Source organism: Watersipora subatra, chromosome 3 (assembly GCF_963576615.1).
Source record: "Watersipora subatra chromosome 3, tzWatSuba1.1, whole genome shotgun sequence".
Taxonomy (NCBI): domain Eukaryota; kingdom Metazoa; phylum Bryozoa; class Gymnolaemata; order Cheilostomatida; family Watersiporidae; genus Watersipora; species Watersipora subatra.
In genome coordinates this window covers 46,589,890-46,611,355 of record NC_088710.1, presented here as the reverse complement: position 1 = coordinate 46,611,355, position 21,466 = coordinate 46,589,890, and the positions used below count along the sequence as shown (strand labels likewise).

The 21,466-nt window shown below is 37.0% G+C and overlaps 1 protein-coding gene across 1 annotated transcript in view; it reads right to left on the bottom strand.

The window, feature by feature from the left end:
• Positions 1–21,466, bottom strand: part of LOC137391955 (oxysterol-binding protein-related protein 1-like) — an 88,929-nt gene that overhangs the window by 23,648 nt on the left and 43,815 nt on the right. The window contains exons 14-15 of the mRNA XM_068078530.1: positions 13,307–13,496; positions 5,772–5,889 (exon numbers count right to left, since the gene is read on the bottom strand). Of these exons, the coding sequence (XP_067934631.1) occupies positions 5,772–5,889; positions 13,307–13,496 (308 nt within the window). The remainder of the gene's footprint in view (positions 1–5,771; positions 5,890–13,306; positions 13,497–21,466) is intronic.

Sequence of the window (21,466 nt, the reverse complement as noted above, 5' to 3'; positions counted from 1 at the left end):
ACCATTCATAGATACATATCCTACATCCTTATAGGTGTCACTGTTGTGGTACCACAATACTTAATAACTATTTATAGATACATATCCTACATCCTTATAGGTGTCACTGTTGTGGTACCACAATACTTAATAACCATTCATAGATACATATCCTACATCCTTATAGGTGTCACTGTTGTGGTACCACAATACTTAATAACCATTTATAGATACATATCCTACATCCTTATAGGTGTCACTGTTGTGGTACCACAATACTTAATAACTATTCATAGATACATATCCTACATCCTTATAGGTGTCACTGTTGTGGTACCACAATACTTAATAACCATTTATAGATACATATCCTACATCCTTATAGGTGTCACTGTTGTGGTACCACAATACTTAATAACTATTCATAGATACATATCCTACATCCTTATAGGTGTCACTGTTGTGGTACCACAATACTTAATAACTATTTATAGATACATATCCTACATCCTTATAGGTGTCACTGTTGTGGTACCACAATACTTAATAACCATTCATAGATACATATCCTACATCCTTATAGGTGTCACTGTTGTGGTACCACAATACTTAATAACTATTCATAGATACATATCCTACATCCTTATAGGTGTCACTGTTGTGGTACCACAATACTTAATAACCATTTATAGATACATATCCTACATCCTTATAGGTGTCACTGTTGTGGTACCACAATACTTAATAACTATTCATAGATACATATCCTACATCCTTATAGGTGTCACTGTTGTGGTACCACAATACTTAATAACCATTTATAGATACATATCCTACATCCTTATAGGTGTCACTGTTGTGGTACCACAATACTTAATAACTATTCATAGATACATATCCTACATCCTTATAGGTGTCACTGTTGTGGTACCACAATACTTAATAACTATTTATAGATACATATCCTACATCCTTATAGGTGTCACTGTTGTGGTACCACAATACTTAATAACCATTCATAGATACATATCCTACATCCTTATAGGTGTCACTGTTGTGGTACCACAATACTTAATAACCATTTATAGATACATATCCTACATCCTTATAGGTGTCACTGTTGTGGTACCACAATACTTAATAACTATTCATAGATACATATCCTACATCCTTATAGGTGTCACTGTTGTGGTACCACAATACTTAATAACCATTTATAGATACATATCCTACATCCTTATAGGTGTCACTGTTGTGGTACCACAATACTTAATAACTATTTATAGATACATATCCTACATCCTTATAGGTGTCACTGTTGTGGTACCACAATACTTAATAACCATTCATAGATACATATCCTACATCCTTATAGGTGTCACTGTTGTGGTACCACAATACTTAATAACTATTCATAGATACATATCCTACATCCTTATAGGTGTCACTGTTGTGGTACCACAATACTTAATAACTATTCATAGATACATATCCTACATCCTTATAGGTGTCACTGTTGTGGTACCACAATACTTAATAACTATTTATAGATACATATCCTACATCCTTATAGGTGTCACTGTTGTGGTACCACAATACTTAATAACCATTCATAGATACATATCCTACATCCTTATAGGTGTCACTGTTGTGGTACCACAATACTTAATAACTATTCATAGATACATATCCTACATCCTTATAGGTGTCACTGTTGTGGTACCACAATACTTAATAACCATTTATAGATACATATCCTACATCCTTATAGGTGTCACTGTTGTGGTACCACAATACTTAATAACCATTCATAGATACATATCCTACATCCTTATAGGTGTCACTGTTGTGGTACCACAATACTTAATAACTATTTATAGATACATATCCTACATCCTTATAGGTGTCACTGTTGTGGTACCACAATACTTAATAACTATTCATAGATACATATCCTACATCCTTATAGGTGTCACTGTTGTGGTACCACAATACTTAATAACTATTCATAGACACATATCCTACATCCTTATAGGTGTCACTGTTGTGGTACCACAATACTTAATAACTATTCATAGATACATATCCTACATCCTTATAGGTGTCACTGTTGTGGTACCACAATACTTAATAACTATTCATAGACACATATCCTACATCCTTATAGGTGTCACTGTTGTGGTACCACAATACTTAATAACTATTCATAGATACATATCCTACATCCTTATAGGTGTCACTGTTGTGGTACCACAATACTTAATAACTATTTATAGATACATATCCTACATCCTTATTGGTGTCACTGTTGTGGTACCACAATACTTAATAACTATTTATAGATACATATCCTACATCCTTATAGGTGTCACTGTTGTGGTACCACAATACTTAATAACTATTCATAGATACATATCCTACATCCTTATAGGTGTCACTGTTGTGGTACCACAATACTTAATAACTATTCATAGATACATATCCTACATCCTTATAGGTGTCACTGTTGTGGTACCACAATACTTAATAACCATTCATAGATACATATCCTACATCCTTATAGGTGTCACTGTTGTGGTACCACAATACTTAATAACCATTTATAGATACATATCCTACATCCTTATAGGTGTCACTGTTGTGGTACCACAATACTTAATAACCATTTATAGATACATATCCTACATCCTTATAGGTGTCACTGTTGTGGTACCACAATACTTAATAACTATTCATAGATACATATCCTACATCCTTATAGGTGTCACTGTTGTGGTACCACAATACTTAATAACCATTTATAGATACATATCCTACATCCTTATAGGTGTCACTGTTGTGGTACCACAATACTTAATAACTATTCATAGATACATATCCTACATCCTTATAGGTGTCACTGTTGTGGTACCACAATACTTAATAACCATTCATAGATACATATCCTACATCCTTATAGGTGTCACTGTTGTGGTACCACAATACTTAATAACTATTTATAGATACATATCCTACATCCTTATAGGTGTCACTGTTGTGGTACCACAATACTTAATAACCATTCATAGATACATATCCTACATCCTTATAGGTGTCACTGTTGTGGTACCACAATACTTAATAACTATTTATAGATACATATCCTACATCCTTATAGGTGTCACTGTTGTGGTACCACAATACTTAATAACTATTTATAGATACATATCCTACATCCTTATAGGTGTCACTGTTGTGGTACCACAATACTTAATAACCATTTATAGATACATATCCTACATCCTTATAGGTGTCACTGTTGTGGTACCACAATACTTAATAACTATTCATAGATACATATCCTACATCCTTATAGGTGTCACTGTTGTGGTACCACAATACTTAATAACTATTCATAGATACATATCCTACATCCTTATAGGTGTCACTGTTGTGGTACCACAATACTTAATAACTATTCATAGACACATATCCTACATCCTTATAGGTGTCACTGTTGTGGTACCACAATACTTAATTACCATTTATAGATACATATCCTACATCCTTATAGGTGTCACTGTTGTGGTACCACAATACTTAATTAAAGATGAGTTAGTACAAAATTTAGGTAGATTTTATCAGAAAGTATCGATATTTTTCTGTGATTTGCGATTGTTTTTGATGCATGAGATGATCCGACAGCCAAGATATTTCCAGATTAAAATCGGCAAAACCTGATCGCGATTAAAACAATTAGATCAAACGAGTGACATCATGTAATTACGATGTCAATATTTGCAAAGAGACTGACAGAATAGAGACATGTAACGCTGCAACTTCCACGCAATGGCTGATATCAATTATAGCACCTAGTGACGTCATTTGGCACCTAGTTTTCTTCTGAGTGTTTTAACCACAACCAAGTTTTATTGATTTTAATCTTGAGACATCCTGGCAGACAGACCACCCCAAACATAAAAAGCAATCCCAAATGATAGAAATAATACCGATACTTTTTGATAAAATCTGCTCGAATTTTGTGCGAGTTCATCTTAAACAGCATTCATGTTTGATGGTGTCACATTCATGTTTGATGGTGTCACATTCATGTTTGATGGTGTCACATTCATGTTTGATGGTGTCACATTCATGTTTGATGGTGTCACATTCATGTTTGATGGTGTCACATTCATGTTTGATGGTGTCACATTCATGTTTGATGGTGTCACATTCATGTTTGATGGTGTCACATTCATGTTTGATGGTGTCACATTCATGTTTGATGGTGTCACATTCATGTTTGATGGTGTCACATTCATGTTTGATGGTGTCACATTCATGTTTGATGGTGTCAGATTCATGTTTGATGGTGTCACATTCATGTTTGATGGTGTCACATTCATGTTTGATGGTGTCACATTCATGTTTGATGGTGTCACATTCATGTTTGATGGTGTCTTCACATTCATCTTTAATAGAAGAATCTTCACCATAAGAAGTGATGTTTTTATTTGTCCGAAACCACGGTTAGAAGTTGGGATAAAATATTGCTTTATGTGGGATTTAAACGCATGACATTCGGCATAGTGGCCTAAAATTCTCAAAGCTGCGCCAATCACACGTCTGGCATTTTTTTTGAATAATTTTACACATACTTATTCCCTGCGCTTTATCAGCATACCTGACAACCTCTTATGGCGCACTAAACTGCCAGAGTACTAGTATAGATAAAGAATAGACATATAAACCAGCCTAACAAAAAGGCTTGATCGACCATATTAGCCCAACACCAGAGACCAGCTGTTAAACTAACTAACTGGATCGTGTCAGCTAAAATTAGTCATACTATAAAGCTGTCTTTTTGGGAAACTGATATCTACCCAATCATATGTAATAATTTTTCAACTTCTAGTAGAGTAATGAATTCACAGCTCACAGGTTTTCATCATAGCTGACCAGACTTAAATAGAAGCTGTAACTCTATCTGGTCTCTAGATGACAACCTAGGAACCTAGGAACTTTATATCCAGAATAATAAATACTCAATGTTTGGAAGACTCGGTTAACCGTGTTTTCATACTTTAATAAAATAATTGATGCCGTGAGTCTATTTAGCACAGGCAAGAGCAGTGCTTCAGTGCAATGTAAACCTTAACAGGTACTTTTAACAAAAAGGAAAACTAATGACTATATATATAATATATATGTATATATAATCACAGGTATATTGTTGAAAATTTGGAGAATAACAATTTTAATCAAGTTTATACTCAAGAAAATAGTCTCAGCCTCACACCAGGCCTTTCGGATACTTCAACCTTCAAGTCACCTTCAACCTTCAAGTCACCTTCAACCTTCAAGTCACCTTCAACCTTCAAGTCACCTTCAACCTTCAAATCACCTTCAACCTTCAAGTCACCTTCAACCTTCAAGTCACCTTCAACCTTCAAGTCACCTTCAACCTTCAAGTCACCTTCAACCTTCAAGTCACTATACCAACTCCTCTACAATTCTATTAGATTACCAACTTTTAAAACACGCTTGTTCAACTCACCAAATAATTCTGGATTTCAGTCTACTCATTTGTGTTTTGACATGTAACGAAAAGTTATACAAACATAGTCTATGAGTTGTCTACTCTTTTCAATTAGATATTCTTATTACTTTTTCCTTAGAGTCAATGTAAAACCTGCTGAGACATAAGCTCCCACACAGTTGTAGCAGTAAAACCGTCTGTACATGCCCTAGATGCCCTAGATGCCTGAAATGTCAGGCATCTACGAAAAAACTAAGAACACAAAAAAGCTTACCGGCCCATCCAGTTACGCTGCTGTATAGACCTGACTCTGGAATGGTCTGTTGTGTTGTTCGGATTACCTCCATCTGAACTGGACGCTGCAGGTAGGCTGTTACGATTAGAATTCACTTCTGTAGAATGAAATAAACCCATTTGCAAATAAGCTAGCCTTATCAAACGATATTGATATCAAACAATATTGATATCAAAGAATATCAATATCAAACGATATTGATTACGAATGAAATATCAATATCAAATAACGATATCAAGCGAAACAATCAGGCTGCATTTTTAAATTTTCATAAAATACTGTAGTAAGCCAAGTGGCTTCAGCTAATATCTATACACAAATAGCGAACAATCGGCATGAACATGAAGAGTTGCAACCCGATAGTGGACACAACTCCATAGCTACAAGTATATTTGTTTTCAATGTACCTGTATAGATAGAACATTGATGGAAATTTAGTAATAAACATGACAATCTCGCAACACTACGAGGAGAAATTGACTATAGTATTTCTTGTGATTTGGAGACTCAGAAAAAGCAATACTTACTAAGATTAGCTATACTGTCAATCTCTGAACAAGCTGTACACTTAGCTAAAGGGCTCAATTACATACCTATGGAGGCAGTTTCTGTTAACGGTATTCACTTTGAGGATCCATATTCTAAGCTGTCCTATTACTTTCAATGCTAGAAATATCAATATATACGAGGGGCGATCGTAAAGTTCCAGGAATTGTCTCAGTACACAAAAACCGTTAATCGTAATCACTTAATTTAAACTGTCCCCTTCAAAGTAATCGTCTGAGCTTGCTATGCACTTGTCCCATCTGTGTTTCCACTGATCCATGCAATGCTGGAAATCACTTTCCGTAAGGCTTCGGAGTTGTCTCGTCACATTTTCTTGAATAGTTGGTATGTCGTCAAATCTTTCACCTTTCATTGTCAATTTGACTTTGGGGAATAGGTAGAAGTCACATGGTGCTAAATCAGGTGAATAAGGGGGATGGTTAAGCACAGTCCCCTTATTTTTTGCCAAATACTGACGTACCATCAATGAGGTGTGAGCCGGAGCATTGTCATGGTGTAGGTACCAGTCACCTGAGAGCCACAAATCTCGACGTTTCCTTCTGATACTGTCTCTAAGTCTTATCAGAATGTCTTTGTACACATGCTGATTCACAGTTTGACCATGTGGCAGAAATTCAGAGTGTACCACACCTCTAATGTCGAAAAATGTTATCAGCAGCGTTTTTACATTTGAGCGAGACATTCTAGCTTTTTTAGGCCTAGGAGAGCCAGGGGATTTCCATTGAGAACTTTGTGATTTGGTCTCTGGGTCATAACCATAGACCCAACTTTCATCCCCAGTCACAACTTTTGAAATAAAGTCAGGATCTTGTGTTAAAGCATCTTTTAGTTCGATACAACAGCTAACTCTTTTTTCTTTTTGGTCGTCAGTGAGCAGTTTGGGTACCATCTTTGCAGAGATCCTTCTCATGCCTAAATCTTCAGTGAGAATAAGATGACATGTACCATAAGAAAGCCCACTTTCTGCTGATATTTCCCGTATAGTCAATCGCCTATCTCCCATCACCTGCTGCCTCACAAGGTCTGTGGCAGTTGTGGTCCTTGAAGTTGCCGGTCTGCCCATGCAGTCATCATCTTTAGTACTTGTTCTTCCCTCTCTAAATCTTTTGTGCCATTCATAACAGGCTGTTTTCTTAAGGGCAGAGTCTCCATAAGCTGTTCGTAACATTTGGAGCGTCTCAGCACCGGACTTTCCAAGTTTTACACAAAATTTTACACAAACGCGTTGCTCTTCTACTTCATTCATTTTCGAAAAATCCGACGAATGATAAAAAATGACCTTGACATTACCTACTATAACTTCATTGCGGGTGCTCTGACAAGCGTAAAACTTTGGCTATGGGGAAATCCCGTGCTGCTTAGCAACATGGAACAATCAAAACAACTGCACATGGTCTTATATTTGACTAGGAAAACGATTCCGGGAACTTTATGATCACCCCTCGTATATGCCTAGCTTGTGCATCGAAACTGCCCATGACATTATAATTAATTGAAATATTAATTTTATTCAGTTGCGGTACACTAAGAATGTCTTTACCTACAGTATATTGTGTGTATAGTGCTGTAGTTTACCTACAGTATATCGTTTGTATAGTGCTATAGTTTACCTACGGTATATTGTTTGTATAGTGCTATAGTTTACCTACGGTATATTGTGTGTATACTGCTGTAGTTTACCTACGGTATATTATGTGCACCATTGTAGTTTACCTATGGTATATTGTGTGTACTGGTGTAGCTTTAGTGTATATTGTGTGCATCCTGCTGTGGGTTTGCATTTAAAAACATGCACTATGCATCCTTTCCCATCTACATTTGAACTACAATAATGCTTCCAGTTTCTGCTGAAGTATTAAACAAACAACTACCACATAACTTTGGTCTCTGAAGGACCGGCATCATGGTCTTAACTTATACATGTGAGGATTTGACTATTAAAGAAAATCAAGTGCAAACTTCTCTTGAGCTAAACTTCCATCTCAACAACATGAAATTTATGGTGAGCAACTCGCAGTGTAAAAGTATTAAATAGACACTCCCCTGTACAACAGAAAGATTACAACTTTATCATCATAGTATTTTCAGATGTGAGTATATGCTTGTTGAATTTACTGTTCTCCTGTTTGATGAAGGTCTGTCAGCTCAAACCTATAGGTGTGAAATTGTTTTGACTAGGTATCCGTCCCGCGGTAAACCTTTGAAGAAGAGTATGAATCTAACTAACTCTGCCACCCTGATAACAAACCTTTCACATGAAGAATTATGTGACCCATGAGTCCTATAGCTGTCTTTTTCTATATTTTTATGGCGTCATAAATTTGCCAGTAAATAAGCTGTAACCCCCTACTACTGGGCATTAGAACTGATTACACACAAGCACACACCCAGTAAAGATGAGCAATAACTCGCATACACAAAGCACGAGCGCAGTACTTTCATACAACGGCTAAAGTAGCGGTAGGCTAACTGACACGAAACAGAGCGCTTGCATTGGTGTGTCAAAGAATTCACAAAACATAGGTGAGATAAACATAATTGCAAGAGTGACAGCTCATTGTATTGAACCTTCTGTTAATCTAACTAAAACATCTGAAAGCAAACAGAAGCTCTTGTTCGTTCAGGAAGGTGTGTCATTACTTCCACCAGTAAACTCCTCATACTAGAATTTACCCCAAAACCAATTATGGATTGAGATCCTGTGATCGTTCCATCCAGTTAAAATGCTTTATCTATCCGTATATAATCAAATTTGAAAGGAATTTGCTGTTTTTATATTTTTGGTGCAGCCTAAAGCTGGGAGCAATTGCATGCACGTTCTTGTAATCTTTTAAAACGAAACAAATATCAACTAATTTTATATTTCGCTGACTTTTGAGCTATTGCAATAGCAATGTAATACAACTCATATTGATAGACACGGGCCACAATAGATTTAAATTTACTTAACAATATGTTCCTAAAAAATAAGTCTGATAGCAATAGACCCTTAACTATTTACATCAGTCAAATCACAACTTACGATGACTTACGACAACTTACGATGACTTATACATATGAATTTTTTGACTTGTAACATAAAATTGGAGCGAATACTTGTTTCACCACTAAAAGCAATTTCCAACACTTGACATCCAGAGGTTCTTCAAACTTTGCAGTTTTTAAAACAGTACAACTGTAAACAGTTTCCTGTGGATAGTATGGGTTCTACGTTGCTCGAGGTTGCCCCTTTGTCTTCTTAGTTCATTAATCATAGATGCAAAGAAGTCTATGATGAGTAGTAGTGGTGGTGAGAATAAGAAAGTTGTGCTTTTTTCAAAGATTAAAAAAAAAGAGACAAACATGAACATGTTTAAATCGATTATTTAAAGAATCTCTAAAGCGATCCAGTAGCTACCGCAGAGAAAGAAAAGTAGTACCAAACAAAAAAGAGCTTAAATGAACAAGGTTTACCTTGGTAATTAAAAATAAAATACAATTGAAGCAAAACCACCTCAGTTCACCTACCATTAAAGTAAAAGTGATATGGCAATAAGAGGCTTTTCTTGATTATTGCTTTATTTGCATTTATTTAGTTTCCTACATATATGGCATCTTTAGTTTGAACATAATTTAGTATGATACCTTTCAATGCTATATATGCAATCATCTCAAGTACTCATCAGTGAGTTTTTGATCTGCGTGACTGATTAAATGAAATATTCTTGTACGAGTATTTGCTCCAGGATATGAGTGCATACCCTAGGACACTTATGTATTCGCCTCATCTAACTTTCGCGTTTTCGCAGTCATCATCTCGCGGAAATTCCATGTGCGAAACTAAACTATCATAACGAACGAGCGAAAACGCGAAATTAAATAGCTTTGTTCATTGATAGTCAGGCCTGTATTCACTGGTTGCAAGTTGGGGCGGCTAATGTTAGGCGACTAGTTATGAACACCTAAGGTGTGGAGGGGGGCGGTGTAAGCCCCCAACAGGTTTCTCTCATGTAGGGCCTCAGTCGGGCCTCTCGTGTGAAGTTTTAAAAATTTTTATTGGAAAGTATCAACATTTATCTATTTTTTGAGATTTGTCTTGTTTTAGGTGATGTGAATGACGAGACGTTTTTAAATTAAAATAGGCAAAACTTGACCAAAGTTAAAAAGCTCAGAAAAAAAGACATGTTTTTCTTTTGAGCGTTTTAACAAAGATCACTTTTACGGATTTTATTTTAAGTTCATTCGGAGGTTTTATGCTTTCGATGGGACATGGCCAAGCGGGTGTTTGGTAAAACTTGATCTTTTGCAAACCTTTATAAAAGTCGTTAACAAGAATATTTTGTCGCTGATGATGATAATAATGACGCCTAAGAACTACTAAAAGTTGATGTTTGTCTCTATGGCTTGGAATGAAGTGATATTCTACAGCGATAAAAACCCGTGTCCATGGCCGTTGGGCAAATAACTTTTCGAATAAATGATTTTGAGGTCAAGTTATCTGAAGCAATTTATCATTGCGTTGGAACTGACCAAACAAATCCATTCGAGTTAACCTTGTGTTTGAGATGAAATGTTACATTTTATCCGAGGGCGAGTTATCCAAGTTGGACTGTACTTAGCCGTGAAAAATTCCCAAAAAGTTGGGGCGGCTCTGCTGGCCAGCTGCCCCAGGGAACAGGGGCCTGTTGATAGTCCAAGAAACAAATGGCAGCAAGCGATCAAATTGCTTTATCGACCTTGCCCACACCATTCTACCTGCGGTTCACAATTACAAACTAGTCACAAATTGAAATTTTTTTTATCGGTGAACTGAACCTGAAGAACCTAATTATGTTTGTTCCACTGCATTTATTTTCACATCACTATATTTTCGCACTCATCAGAGCTGCGAAATTAAGTGGCAGCGAAATTTTACTCTGTATGCTACTCACGAAACTAAATACTAGCGAAATATAAGTGTACTAGGGTAAGCAAACATCGGAAAGGACAAACTTCGCTTGTCAAGGTTTGACTGTATATGATCAGTTTTCGTGACAAATCTTAGGCTGACTTAAAGGTTAACTGCCAGCATACATTTTTATTGCATTAGTAGCAGCCAAAAACATTATATATTGGTGTTTCAATAATATTTCTGTGTAATTTTGCTCAAAAACCATGTTTATTAACATTTTCATGAAAATGGCCAGAAAGATTGATGATCTTTGCAAAATACCACCTGGAAACAACTGCAACGTTAATTAATTATAGAAAATCACTTGTTCTTACAACTAGATCACCGTAAATCCTTGTGTATGAGCAGTACACCAAACTTTAAAGGTTGTAATTTGAGTTTTAGGTATATAGCTGTCTGTCATCACATATGCGCTTTGGCTGACAAGATGGCAATTGACCAATGAGTGCTCTCACCTTTACGGGGCTATGCGCTACGCCTTCGGAAAATTACTTTACAGTAAGCAAGTGCCAAATCAGTGAGTGCATTTTGTAACACATGTTATCGAGAAAGACAAAATACAACTTTAAATTTAAAATTGTGAATGCAGCTTTGGAACCTACCAATTTTAGGTTCACAGATGCGACTTATATACGAGGATTTACGGTATCTGCAAATTATTCATTTGAACTTTTTGTCCATGAAAAAGAGCATATATGCTAATAGGTTTTAAATAAATAGCTCCTGAGAATAGCTAGTTTTTACTGACAAATTTTTTAAATTTCTAATTTGTGTAAAGTAAGAATCTTTCGCTAGCGCACTACAAAAGACGAGACAACTCCACAAGATGAAACACGCAAGCCGACTGATGCAATTTTATAACCACCACTTCAAAATGAATGCAATTAATGCAGGGTATACATGTGGCATGGGCCTGTTCAGTAATTATGGAATCTGCTTCAACCCTTTGACTATAATTACTTGCCATGTTGGGTAATGGAAATGAGTGTACTCGTACTTTTAACAATAGTCAGTAGTAAGGAGTACAAACTCTGTACACAAGTCAGCAGTTAAGTGTACTAGCTCTGTACACAAGTAAGTAGTTAGGAGTACAAGCTCTGTACACTAGTCAGTAGTAGTACAAGCTCTGTACACAAGTCAGTAGTTAGGAGTACAAATTCTGTACAATATGGTGAATAGATAGAGAAAACTTATTAGAATAGCTACCAAGACCAACATAAGTTCCCACACTAGCTAATCATCGGTATCGACATCATAACTCATACATCGACAATTACAGTTGTTTGGTATCAAAAGGTTCACCATGTCTTACTCTGTTGTGTTGTAAGTTCAAAATATGTAGAAATGTGATTACAAGCTTTTAAAAGCTCAAAAACAAACAATTAATAGCAGCCATCGATAGTTTGGAATCTCTTTATTTTGATGACGCTCTCAAACATTTTGGTTATTGTTTTGACACGTAATGTTAACCCGTGAATTGAAAGACCAGCAAAGGGCTCAATATAAAACGTCTCGTAGCACTAGTTTATGACAAACACTTCGAGTTCTACTGGAAAGCCGGTTTCAAATATAGATGCTTGCTACTTTACAGTTTTGTTGCAAGTCAACCTCTAAGTCACAGCTTGGAGATTGCATGACAAGCGTTTTTGTCTTTGAAACTGGTTTTTTGTTTTTGTATCATCAAAATCATTGCCGGCAAACAAAATACCATGGCTATAGTAGTATACATGTAAACGGATGCAATTTCACCTTGCTGTCACTTAAACTTCAAGCAACGTTTTACAGAACCATTGACAAATAATTTTTGTGGAAATGTGTTGCCTAAAGCATTAGGTTTTTTCCGTTAGTCGAGAAAATAGTTGGCTCCCTAACTACATGGCTGCTATTGACCTGCTTTACTGCATACGAGTGCTGAACGATTATGAAACCGATGCCACATCTTCTTTAAACCTTATTTATAGATATATGGGTTAAAAATAACTTATAAACTATTATTCATAGAAACTTCATCACTCACCTATGCTCTCCGACACATCACAATCATAGAATTCGTCATCTGAGTCATCCATAGAGTTGTCGGAGAGGTGAGTGGCGACACTTGTTTCGATCTGCTGTTCAAGCTCGTGGTGCTGCACAGCCAGGACTCTGAGAGATTCCTGGAGCACCCGGCACCGCTCCCTTTCTTCGCACAACTGGGCAGTTCTTAGCTACAGTACAGATCATGATTTGATAATACTGTAAAAATCTTTTGTGAAGATGGCACACTATATATATAATTTATTCACGCAACCAAATGCATTGGCTGTTACCCTACCGACATAATCTACATGTATATACATTTTTCAACCCACCACCTTACAGAAATGGGTAATGCGCCATTTGCCTACTTCTTGGATGGTGTGAAAATGACGTGTCTACAAATATTACAAAACTTTTATTTTATTTATGGTTTTTACGTTATTTCTTTGAATTTAAATAACTTCTGCAATCACTGCTATTTTAAGAAATTCTCTTTGTTTGTATGAATATTTTAAAATTTCTTTAATGTTTATTTTAACTCTTTGTTTTAACATATTTTAACTTTAATTTTATCACCTATCTGTTTGCGAACACTTTTTTATTATAACGGATAGAAAAACAAATAAAACAAAGTCCTTACTGTGAAGGGCAAAGGTAATAGTGAAGGGAAAAGATTAATACAACAATAGAACATTCTACAAGCAAGGTTGACTCCGAAGTGTGTTAGATAAAAAGCCAAATACGCTTGAGTGATTTCTGATCACTGAGACAACATCTAGGTAGCATCTATGTGCTGCATATGAAGATTCATAAAACTACCATAGAAAATGTATACATTTTTGGTGGTTTATATGCCTACTGGGAAACCCGCCACCTTCAAAAATGGGTAATTTGTCTACCTCCTGGGTGGTGTGGAAATGACTTATGTCCAAAAATATTAAAACTTTTTCGTTTCTTGAGCAACGCCGGGTAGTACAGCTAGTGTATACATATAAATCTAAGTGTTTGTTTGTTGGTCTGTTGTATGTCTAGTTATAGCAAATAAAAATACACAAGAAAAACCACTTCGTACTGGAATTCAACTCGAAAACACCGATTTTAAAAACAGGCGTGTCAACCGCAACACCACCTTGCCATACTATGGTATATTTGTTTAGTTAATTATGGCGATTAGTTAAACACTTCATGCTTCATCTAGTACACTCGAACTACTAGATAAAAATACATGCCCAGACTTTCCCAAAATTATATAAATATATGTATAAATAGCATAAAATTAATTAAACTAATAGCAAACACAGAAATAAACAATGGCCTTCATTTAAAAGTTAGATGGAAAATAAATGTTGATTTTCTGTGCAAAAACGTTTTTTATTCCCGTGCAGCGCCGCGCATTCAGTAGTAGATCTATATGTTCAATAACTTTGCTCTAATCTTAGTGAAACTGAGACTGTATCGCTCAGTGATTTTCAAGTGTAAACAAATACAATGTAAACAAAATAAAACTGCTACATTATTGCTTTCTGGGCATACTGTATGTTTAAAAATTACTTTAATCTATATACAGTAGTTATATAAATCTCAGTGTTTGCTGTTTGTTCATCCAGCTATAACAATAGCTTTAAGAATGCAAACTCCGCTTCACAGAGGATTTGAACTCAGAACCTCCGGGTCTGCAGACCAGCAAGCTAATCCACTACACTACGTTGTCTTTACCATATTATGTGTCATATGACAAAGACAGTTGATATCGGGCATCCAGCCACAATTTGTCAGGAACAATTGTGGCTGATTGCTCTTGCTAACAACACAAACGATTCTTCTGAGATTTGAACCCCTGACCAACTGATTATATGCCAGCGCACTAACCACTGAACCACTGCAGCTCCTTCATATCTTATCAACAACGGAAATTTTAAAAGTGGCATTAATAATCACTTTTTACTGTTGTAACGCACTCAGTAAAGATATTCCATCATGAGGTGTACGTGCACTCGCCAAATATCTTCTGGCAGTACCACCACACAAATATGTAGATACAAGCTTGTATGGATACAAGCTTATATGGATACAAGCTTACATAAAAACAAGGATAGTCGCATCTAGTACTTAATAGTGTTTATAGTTTAACTATAAAGACTGAAAACTGCTGGAGCAGGTGACAAGGAGAATATTGGTTGAGCACTGCATAAAAAACTGCTTCTGATAGCCTAAATATAACCGACCTTGGTGATTTTAGCTAATTATTTGATTGAAGATATATATAATCTCAAACTAGGAACGCGTAGATAAGTTTACAGAATAATATAGCTGGACTTGCTGCCAAAAACAGCCAAATTTTCAAATTTCATACATCAGAAAATTGCGCAAGGTATCATTTGCTGCCGTTGTAAAGGTACTTGAATTGCACATATAAATTAGAACCAATTGTGAGTCATTAACCTCAAGCATGATGAGCCAGTATATCTAGTAGGCTAATTACAATCATTCTTGTTACCTAAGGGGCAGTGATTGTGGAATTATTAGTTTATAGCCATCGTAATAGGTGTGCTGCATTACACTAGCAGACGATTGCACCTGTTGGCAGGCGCCGCTAAGGTATTCACCTAAAGGATATATAGCTTATCCTTAGCTCCTCCATGTAACTCACTAAACTGAAGAGAAATTATCGCGTTGAATCAACTAGGGCAAGGTTCTTTTCTAAAGAGATTCTAGAGGACTTGAATGCTCGTGTAGTGATCAAATGATCTTGCTGACTCAACTCAGCTATATGTGAGAAATGCTAACATTACCGGCCGCACTGATTGGTGAATTTTGATCGATTGTGATAATTCTTTTTAAGAAATGACATTGCCTGCAAAAGGTTATGCTTGGATGTTTGACCAGCTGAATTCAAATCACTGGTGAACCAGTCAACCTATTCTAGTTGGCGGCTATAGGACACAAAGCAATATGACAATGCTGACACTGCGTTTCCATGACCCGCATAATTCGCAAATTTGAGCCAATCCGCAAGTTATCCGCGTCATGGAAACGGTATAATTTCCGCATAATCCGCAAGCTAAGCGAGTTTTGTGATCCGTAAAACTTTATCGAATCCATCATGCTTGCGAATCATGGAAACAGTACCGATGCGCATGATCCGAATGAAGCGCATTAACGTACCGCACCAGCTATTCAGTTTTAAACATTTTCAGTACTTCCGCTCGTACTTGGCCCGCCAGCTTCACGCGTTTTTATAACTGGTAATATATTTCATCATTAAATAATGCCAAACACACCGTTTAGCGACGAAGAAATACATAATATGTTATTGCTAATTGAAGAAAACAACGTGCAAAAACGAATCGATGGAAAGGTGCAAAGAAACCAAGAAATTTTTAAAAGTTTAGCGGATCAGCTGGAGGGCAGCAGGAGCTTCGAACAAGTTAGAAATAAATGGAAAGCCCTAAAGAAACGCTATTTGGAGGAAAAGAGAGAGTGTTCTAAATCTGGTAAGTTACGTGGTGAAGTATGAAAAATGTAAAAAACGGTTGATTTGAATTAGTCGATCTAGTATAATTATCGTCGTTTTTAAACAGAAATTTGTCATCTTTGTCATCAGACTTAACATACATGCATATCAACATCTAAGCTGAAAAATGATGTTATAGCATACGAGATGGGTTAGATTAGCCTATGTACGTAGCAGACCTGTAGGAATTGTTGAAAGAAAAACAATAAATGAATCAGAGTGATTTTTTAAATTGAAGCTGGAAATTGCCTAAAATAATCTCAGATGAACTTCTAAAAGGTTATCTATATATTTTTAAATTTCGTTGATTTAAAACTGTGATCCTCTTAATTTTACGATGCATGTAGGTAATTTCCTCAGCCTTCCTTCCAGTCTGGAAGAACCACACATATTGCATTATATTACATATAACGTTTTGTTAGAAACTTAATGTAAATGTTTGAAGTGCCAAAATACATCTGGATTGTATAGCTATCTATTTGCTTGTTATTCAGGAGCTCCGCCGTCAAGCTGGCGGTTTTATGAAAACATGCAGCGACTCCTAGATCATCGACCAATCGCTAATGACGTTAATCCTGGACTAGCAGCGATCGATGCAGATGAACTTCAGAGAGCCGAAGGTATTTAAGGAGATGTGAAGTTTATAGGAAGCTCAACATGTTTATGGCTCTGCGCAAACTTTAAAACTTTGTTTTAATTAAAAAAGTACACTGTCATAGCCAGGCTATATTATAAATAAATCGAACTTGATGTTCTTTCTTTAAACACATTACATAACCATTTTGTCTTTGTTTTATTCTACAGGAGAAGAGCAAACATCTATGGCCACATCTACGACTACATCAACGACCACATTAACAACTGCATCTTCATTTTCTTCTGTATCTTCTTTTTGTGCACCTGCTTCTGCATCTGCTTGCTCTGTATCTGCTTCCTCTGCATCTGGTTCTACTGCATCTGCTTCTACTGCATCTGCTTCTACTGCATCTGCTTCTACTGCATCTGCTTCTACTGCATCTGCTTCTACTGCATCTTCTCCTTCTACATCTTCTTCTCGAACCATTCCTAGAAGCGGCTTCTCTCGCAAACGAAGGGCCGAAGCCTCTGATGAAGTATATGAGAAGATGGGAAGATTGCTGGAGAAAAGCAATGACCATTTGTTGAGTGGTTTTAAATCCATAATGAAAGATGTTACTTCAGCTTTTACCAATGCTTTGTTACAAAGCCAATACTATCGAACACCAGCTCACCACCCTTCTCAATCACCCGCGTACCACCATTCTCAGTCACCCGCATACCACCATTCTCAGTCACCCGCGTACCACCATTCTCAGTCACCCGCTCAACCCCCTTTACAATCACCCTCTTACCCTCCTTCGCAACTATCCACACAACCACCTTCACAACTATCCACACAACCACCATCACAACTATCCACTCGACCACTTTCACAAACACCCTCTTACCAGTCTCTGCATCCACCTGCTCAGTCGCCTTTGCAATCACCCTCTTACCAGCCTCTGCAACTACCTGCTCACCACCCCGTGCAACCACATGCTCACCACCCCGTGCAACCACATGCTCACCACCCCGTGCAACCATCTGCTCACCACCCCGTGCAATCACCCTCTCACCACCCCGTGCAGTCACCCTCTCACCCCCTATCGCTATCTCCTGCTCAATCAATTTCTGCAGCTCTTTTGGAGTCAAGATCTACCCTTGATGATTTGTTAGATTAATTAATACGTTAATCAAGCTTAATCTAGTCTTCAGGCATTATTGTTATTAAATATTATTCGTATTATTATCGTCATTCATATTACTTTTCTTTAATATATTATTTCCTACAAATATCACTCAACTATTGAAAGTCGGCAAACCCCACCTTGCAGCTTTCTGATACTGCAGTTCATTTGCTTGTTGCATGGCAACCACAATCAGTAACAAAGTAACTGACTTTGTGCATAGTTTGTGATCATCCGATCTTACCGACAAGGTACCCGTATTCAACTGTCATTTCAATACTATTAAATTAATTTCAACATGAACGAGTTGATAGATTTGTCTTTTAAGTGCAATAGTAAGGGATTGATCTGTTAATCGGAATTTCAAACATATGCATGAGCTTGGAAACAAAATAAAGTAACAGTTACGCAAGGGTTTATTTGACCAGCAAGATTGTGAACCAATAATTGATTATAAGATACAGGTTATTTTGAGTAATATAAATGGGGGAAGTAACATAATGACTAGATTTATAAAATTGTTAAGACAGACAAAACACACTCTTTAGTATAATGTTAGATTGACAATGAATTTAAAAGATATGTTTGACCACCAAACCTAGCTTCGCAAAGATAACTCGGTTTATCGACTCGGGATGCAAACCCGGGCATTATAAGGCTCCATAGATATGGCTTAGCAGTGAAAAGATTTTCGCAAAGGATAGTTGGCAGATAAATGGTCCTTTATTGCTTCGCGAATCGGTTGTGCTTCCTTGTCCGTAGTTAAGTCGGAGATTGTAACTGGCTGCTGAAAGAGTTCCTGAGCTGCAGGTGGTACAGGAGTTTTTAAACTTTCACAAATGTTGTGAAGCATGCAGCATGTCGTAATGAGCAGTGGAACTACAGTGTATGCAACATCCAACCGCTTGCTCAAGCATCTCCAACGGCTTTTCAATCTCCCAAATGCAATTTCGACGGACATGCGGGTACTGCTGAGGTATACGTTAAAGCTTTCCTGCGCTGGTGTTAAATTTTTACCCGGATAGCCTTTCATGATGTGTGCGGATATGAGGTAAGCCGGATCACCTAAAATGTGCAAAGGCACGGCAACATCATTGATCATCAAGTCATGTTTTGGAAGTCTAGCGTCCAGAAAGCCTGCTAGAGGTGACCGGTGGAAGACAGTCGCATCATGCGCTGAGCCAGGCGTGTTGCAGTAGATATTCCTAAATTTGAAGTGTGGGTCAACTACAGCCTGCAAAACTATGGAAGGATACTGTTTGCGGCATATGAAATCTGAGTATCCGTCAGAAGGAGGAGTGATTGCAATGTGTGTCCCGTCAATGGCTCCAATAGCTTGAGGGTAACAATACTTCAGCCTGTTATGGTGAGCTAGCTGTAAAGCTTCTTCGAGCTCATACCATTTTATGTATTGCGACTTTCATTTGGCCATTGCTTCACAGAAGCCGTACATACATCGATGAACGGTAGCTTTACTAACTCCAAACGCTTCTGCAACCACTCGATATTCTGCACAAGATGCCAGCTTGTACAAAGCAATGCAAACTCTAAAATAAACAAAGACGGGGCAAGATATAATTTTCAAAATATAATTGCATAACTTTTTAGACATGCGCATGACCATATTCTGCAACATAAAAATAAGAGATGCCCTAAAATAGCTTCATTTTGCTTGTTGCAACACTGAATATCTAGTGAAGCATAATTTGTTACAAAGGTTTGACAAGGATCAATCGTCATCATCTATCTGCTTCCATGTTAGTTATAACAACAAAAGTTATTACTGTAAGTGTGCTAACCTGATTGCAGTAATGTTAGTTTCGCAAAATACTGATTTTAAAATTAAATCATCAAATTTATTCAAGCGACAACACGAAGACGACTGAATGTGATACATATAGTTGAGCATGTACCTTTTTTCAGTGGAATTGGCGTTCTCACACATTCAATTGTTGGTGCCATGTCATCTTGCACCTCATCGCACAGTCTGTCTACAACTTCCTGAGGGAGTCTGACATTCTCAATCCATTTGTCGTCTAGACTTTTTAAAAGGACATTCTCGTACCAAGAATCGGTTCTCTAAAGCATAAAAAAGGTACATATTATTTAGATGTACTTTAAAACGATAAATTAAATACTTACTGAACCCATTCTATAATTTATATGGTTAATAGGTAAATGGTTTATTTTTGTCATACTTACTGATTGGAGGCTCATCCATTCGTCCGGAGCTTTCCTTTTTCTTGGAACAGTGAGCTGCTGCGGCTGCCATAACGGAAAAGCTAGGGCCAATATTATCTTATTTCTTATGGCAATGCTGATTCCGAAACATAGCGTAAGTAAAACCATGCAACAAAAAAAATGTATCGCTGTATCCACTGAGCTAAGCATGGTTGTCGCGCGCAACTAAACAACGCTGCTAACTATTAATAACTTCCTGCGTACAATTATTTACCTTTTTCAAAAAAGCGCCTGAGTCAATCCGCATCATGCGAATGTCGTAGAGTAGTCCATGGAAACACCTAATGCGCAACTAGCGCACAACTCCAAATCCGCAAAATGCGAATGATTCGAATCATGGAAACGCAGTGGGATGACAAAAACGGACAATAGGGATGACAAAACGCATCAGCACTCTCATTTCAATATTTAATCCCCTTATTATAGTTTTCGTTACGCTATCAACCGATCAGGTAGAACAGTTCTACATAAATGCATTCCATGCCCTATTTATGATGCACCCTCAGAGTGTAATAGTGGATTACCATTTTCACGAGAAAACCAAAAACTGTCACCACTAAAGCCTGGTTCACACTATGTCGGCTTTTGTCAGCGTTTTCCTTTCGGCGTTCATCATCGGTTATGTGAACCGTAAACCAATGACATCGCCGAAGCAACG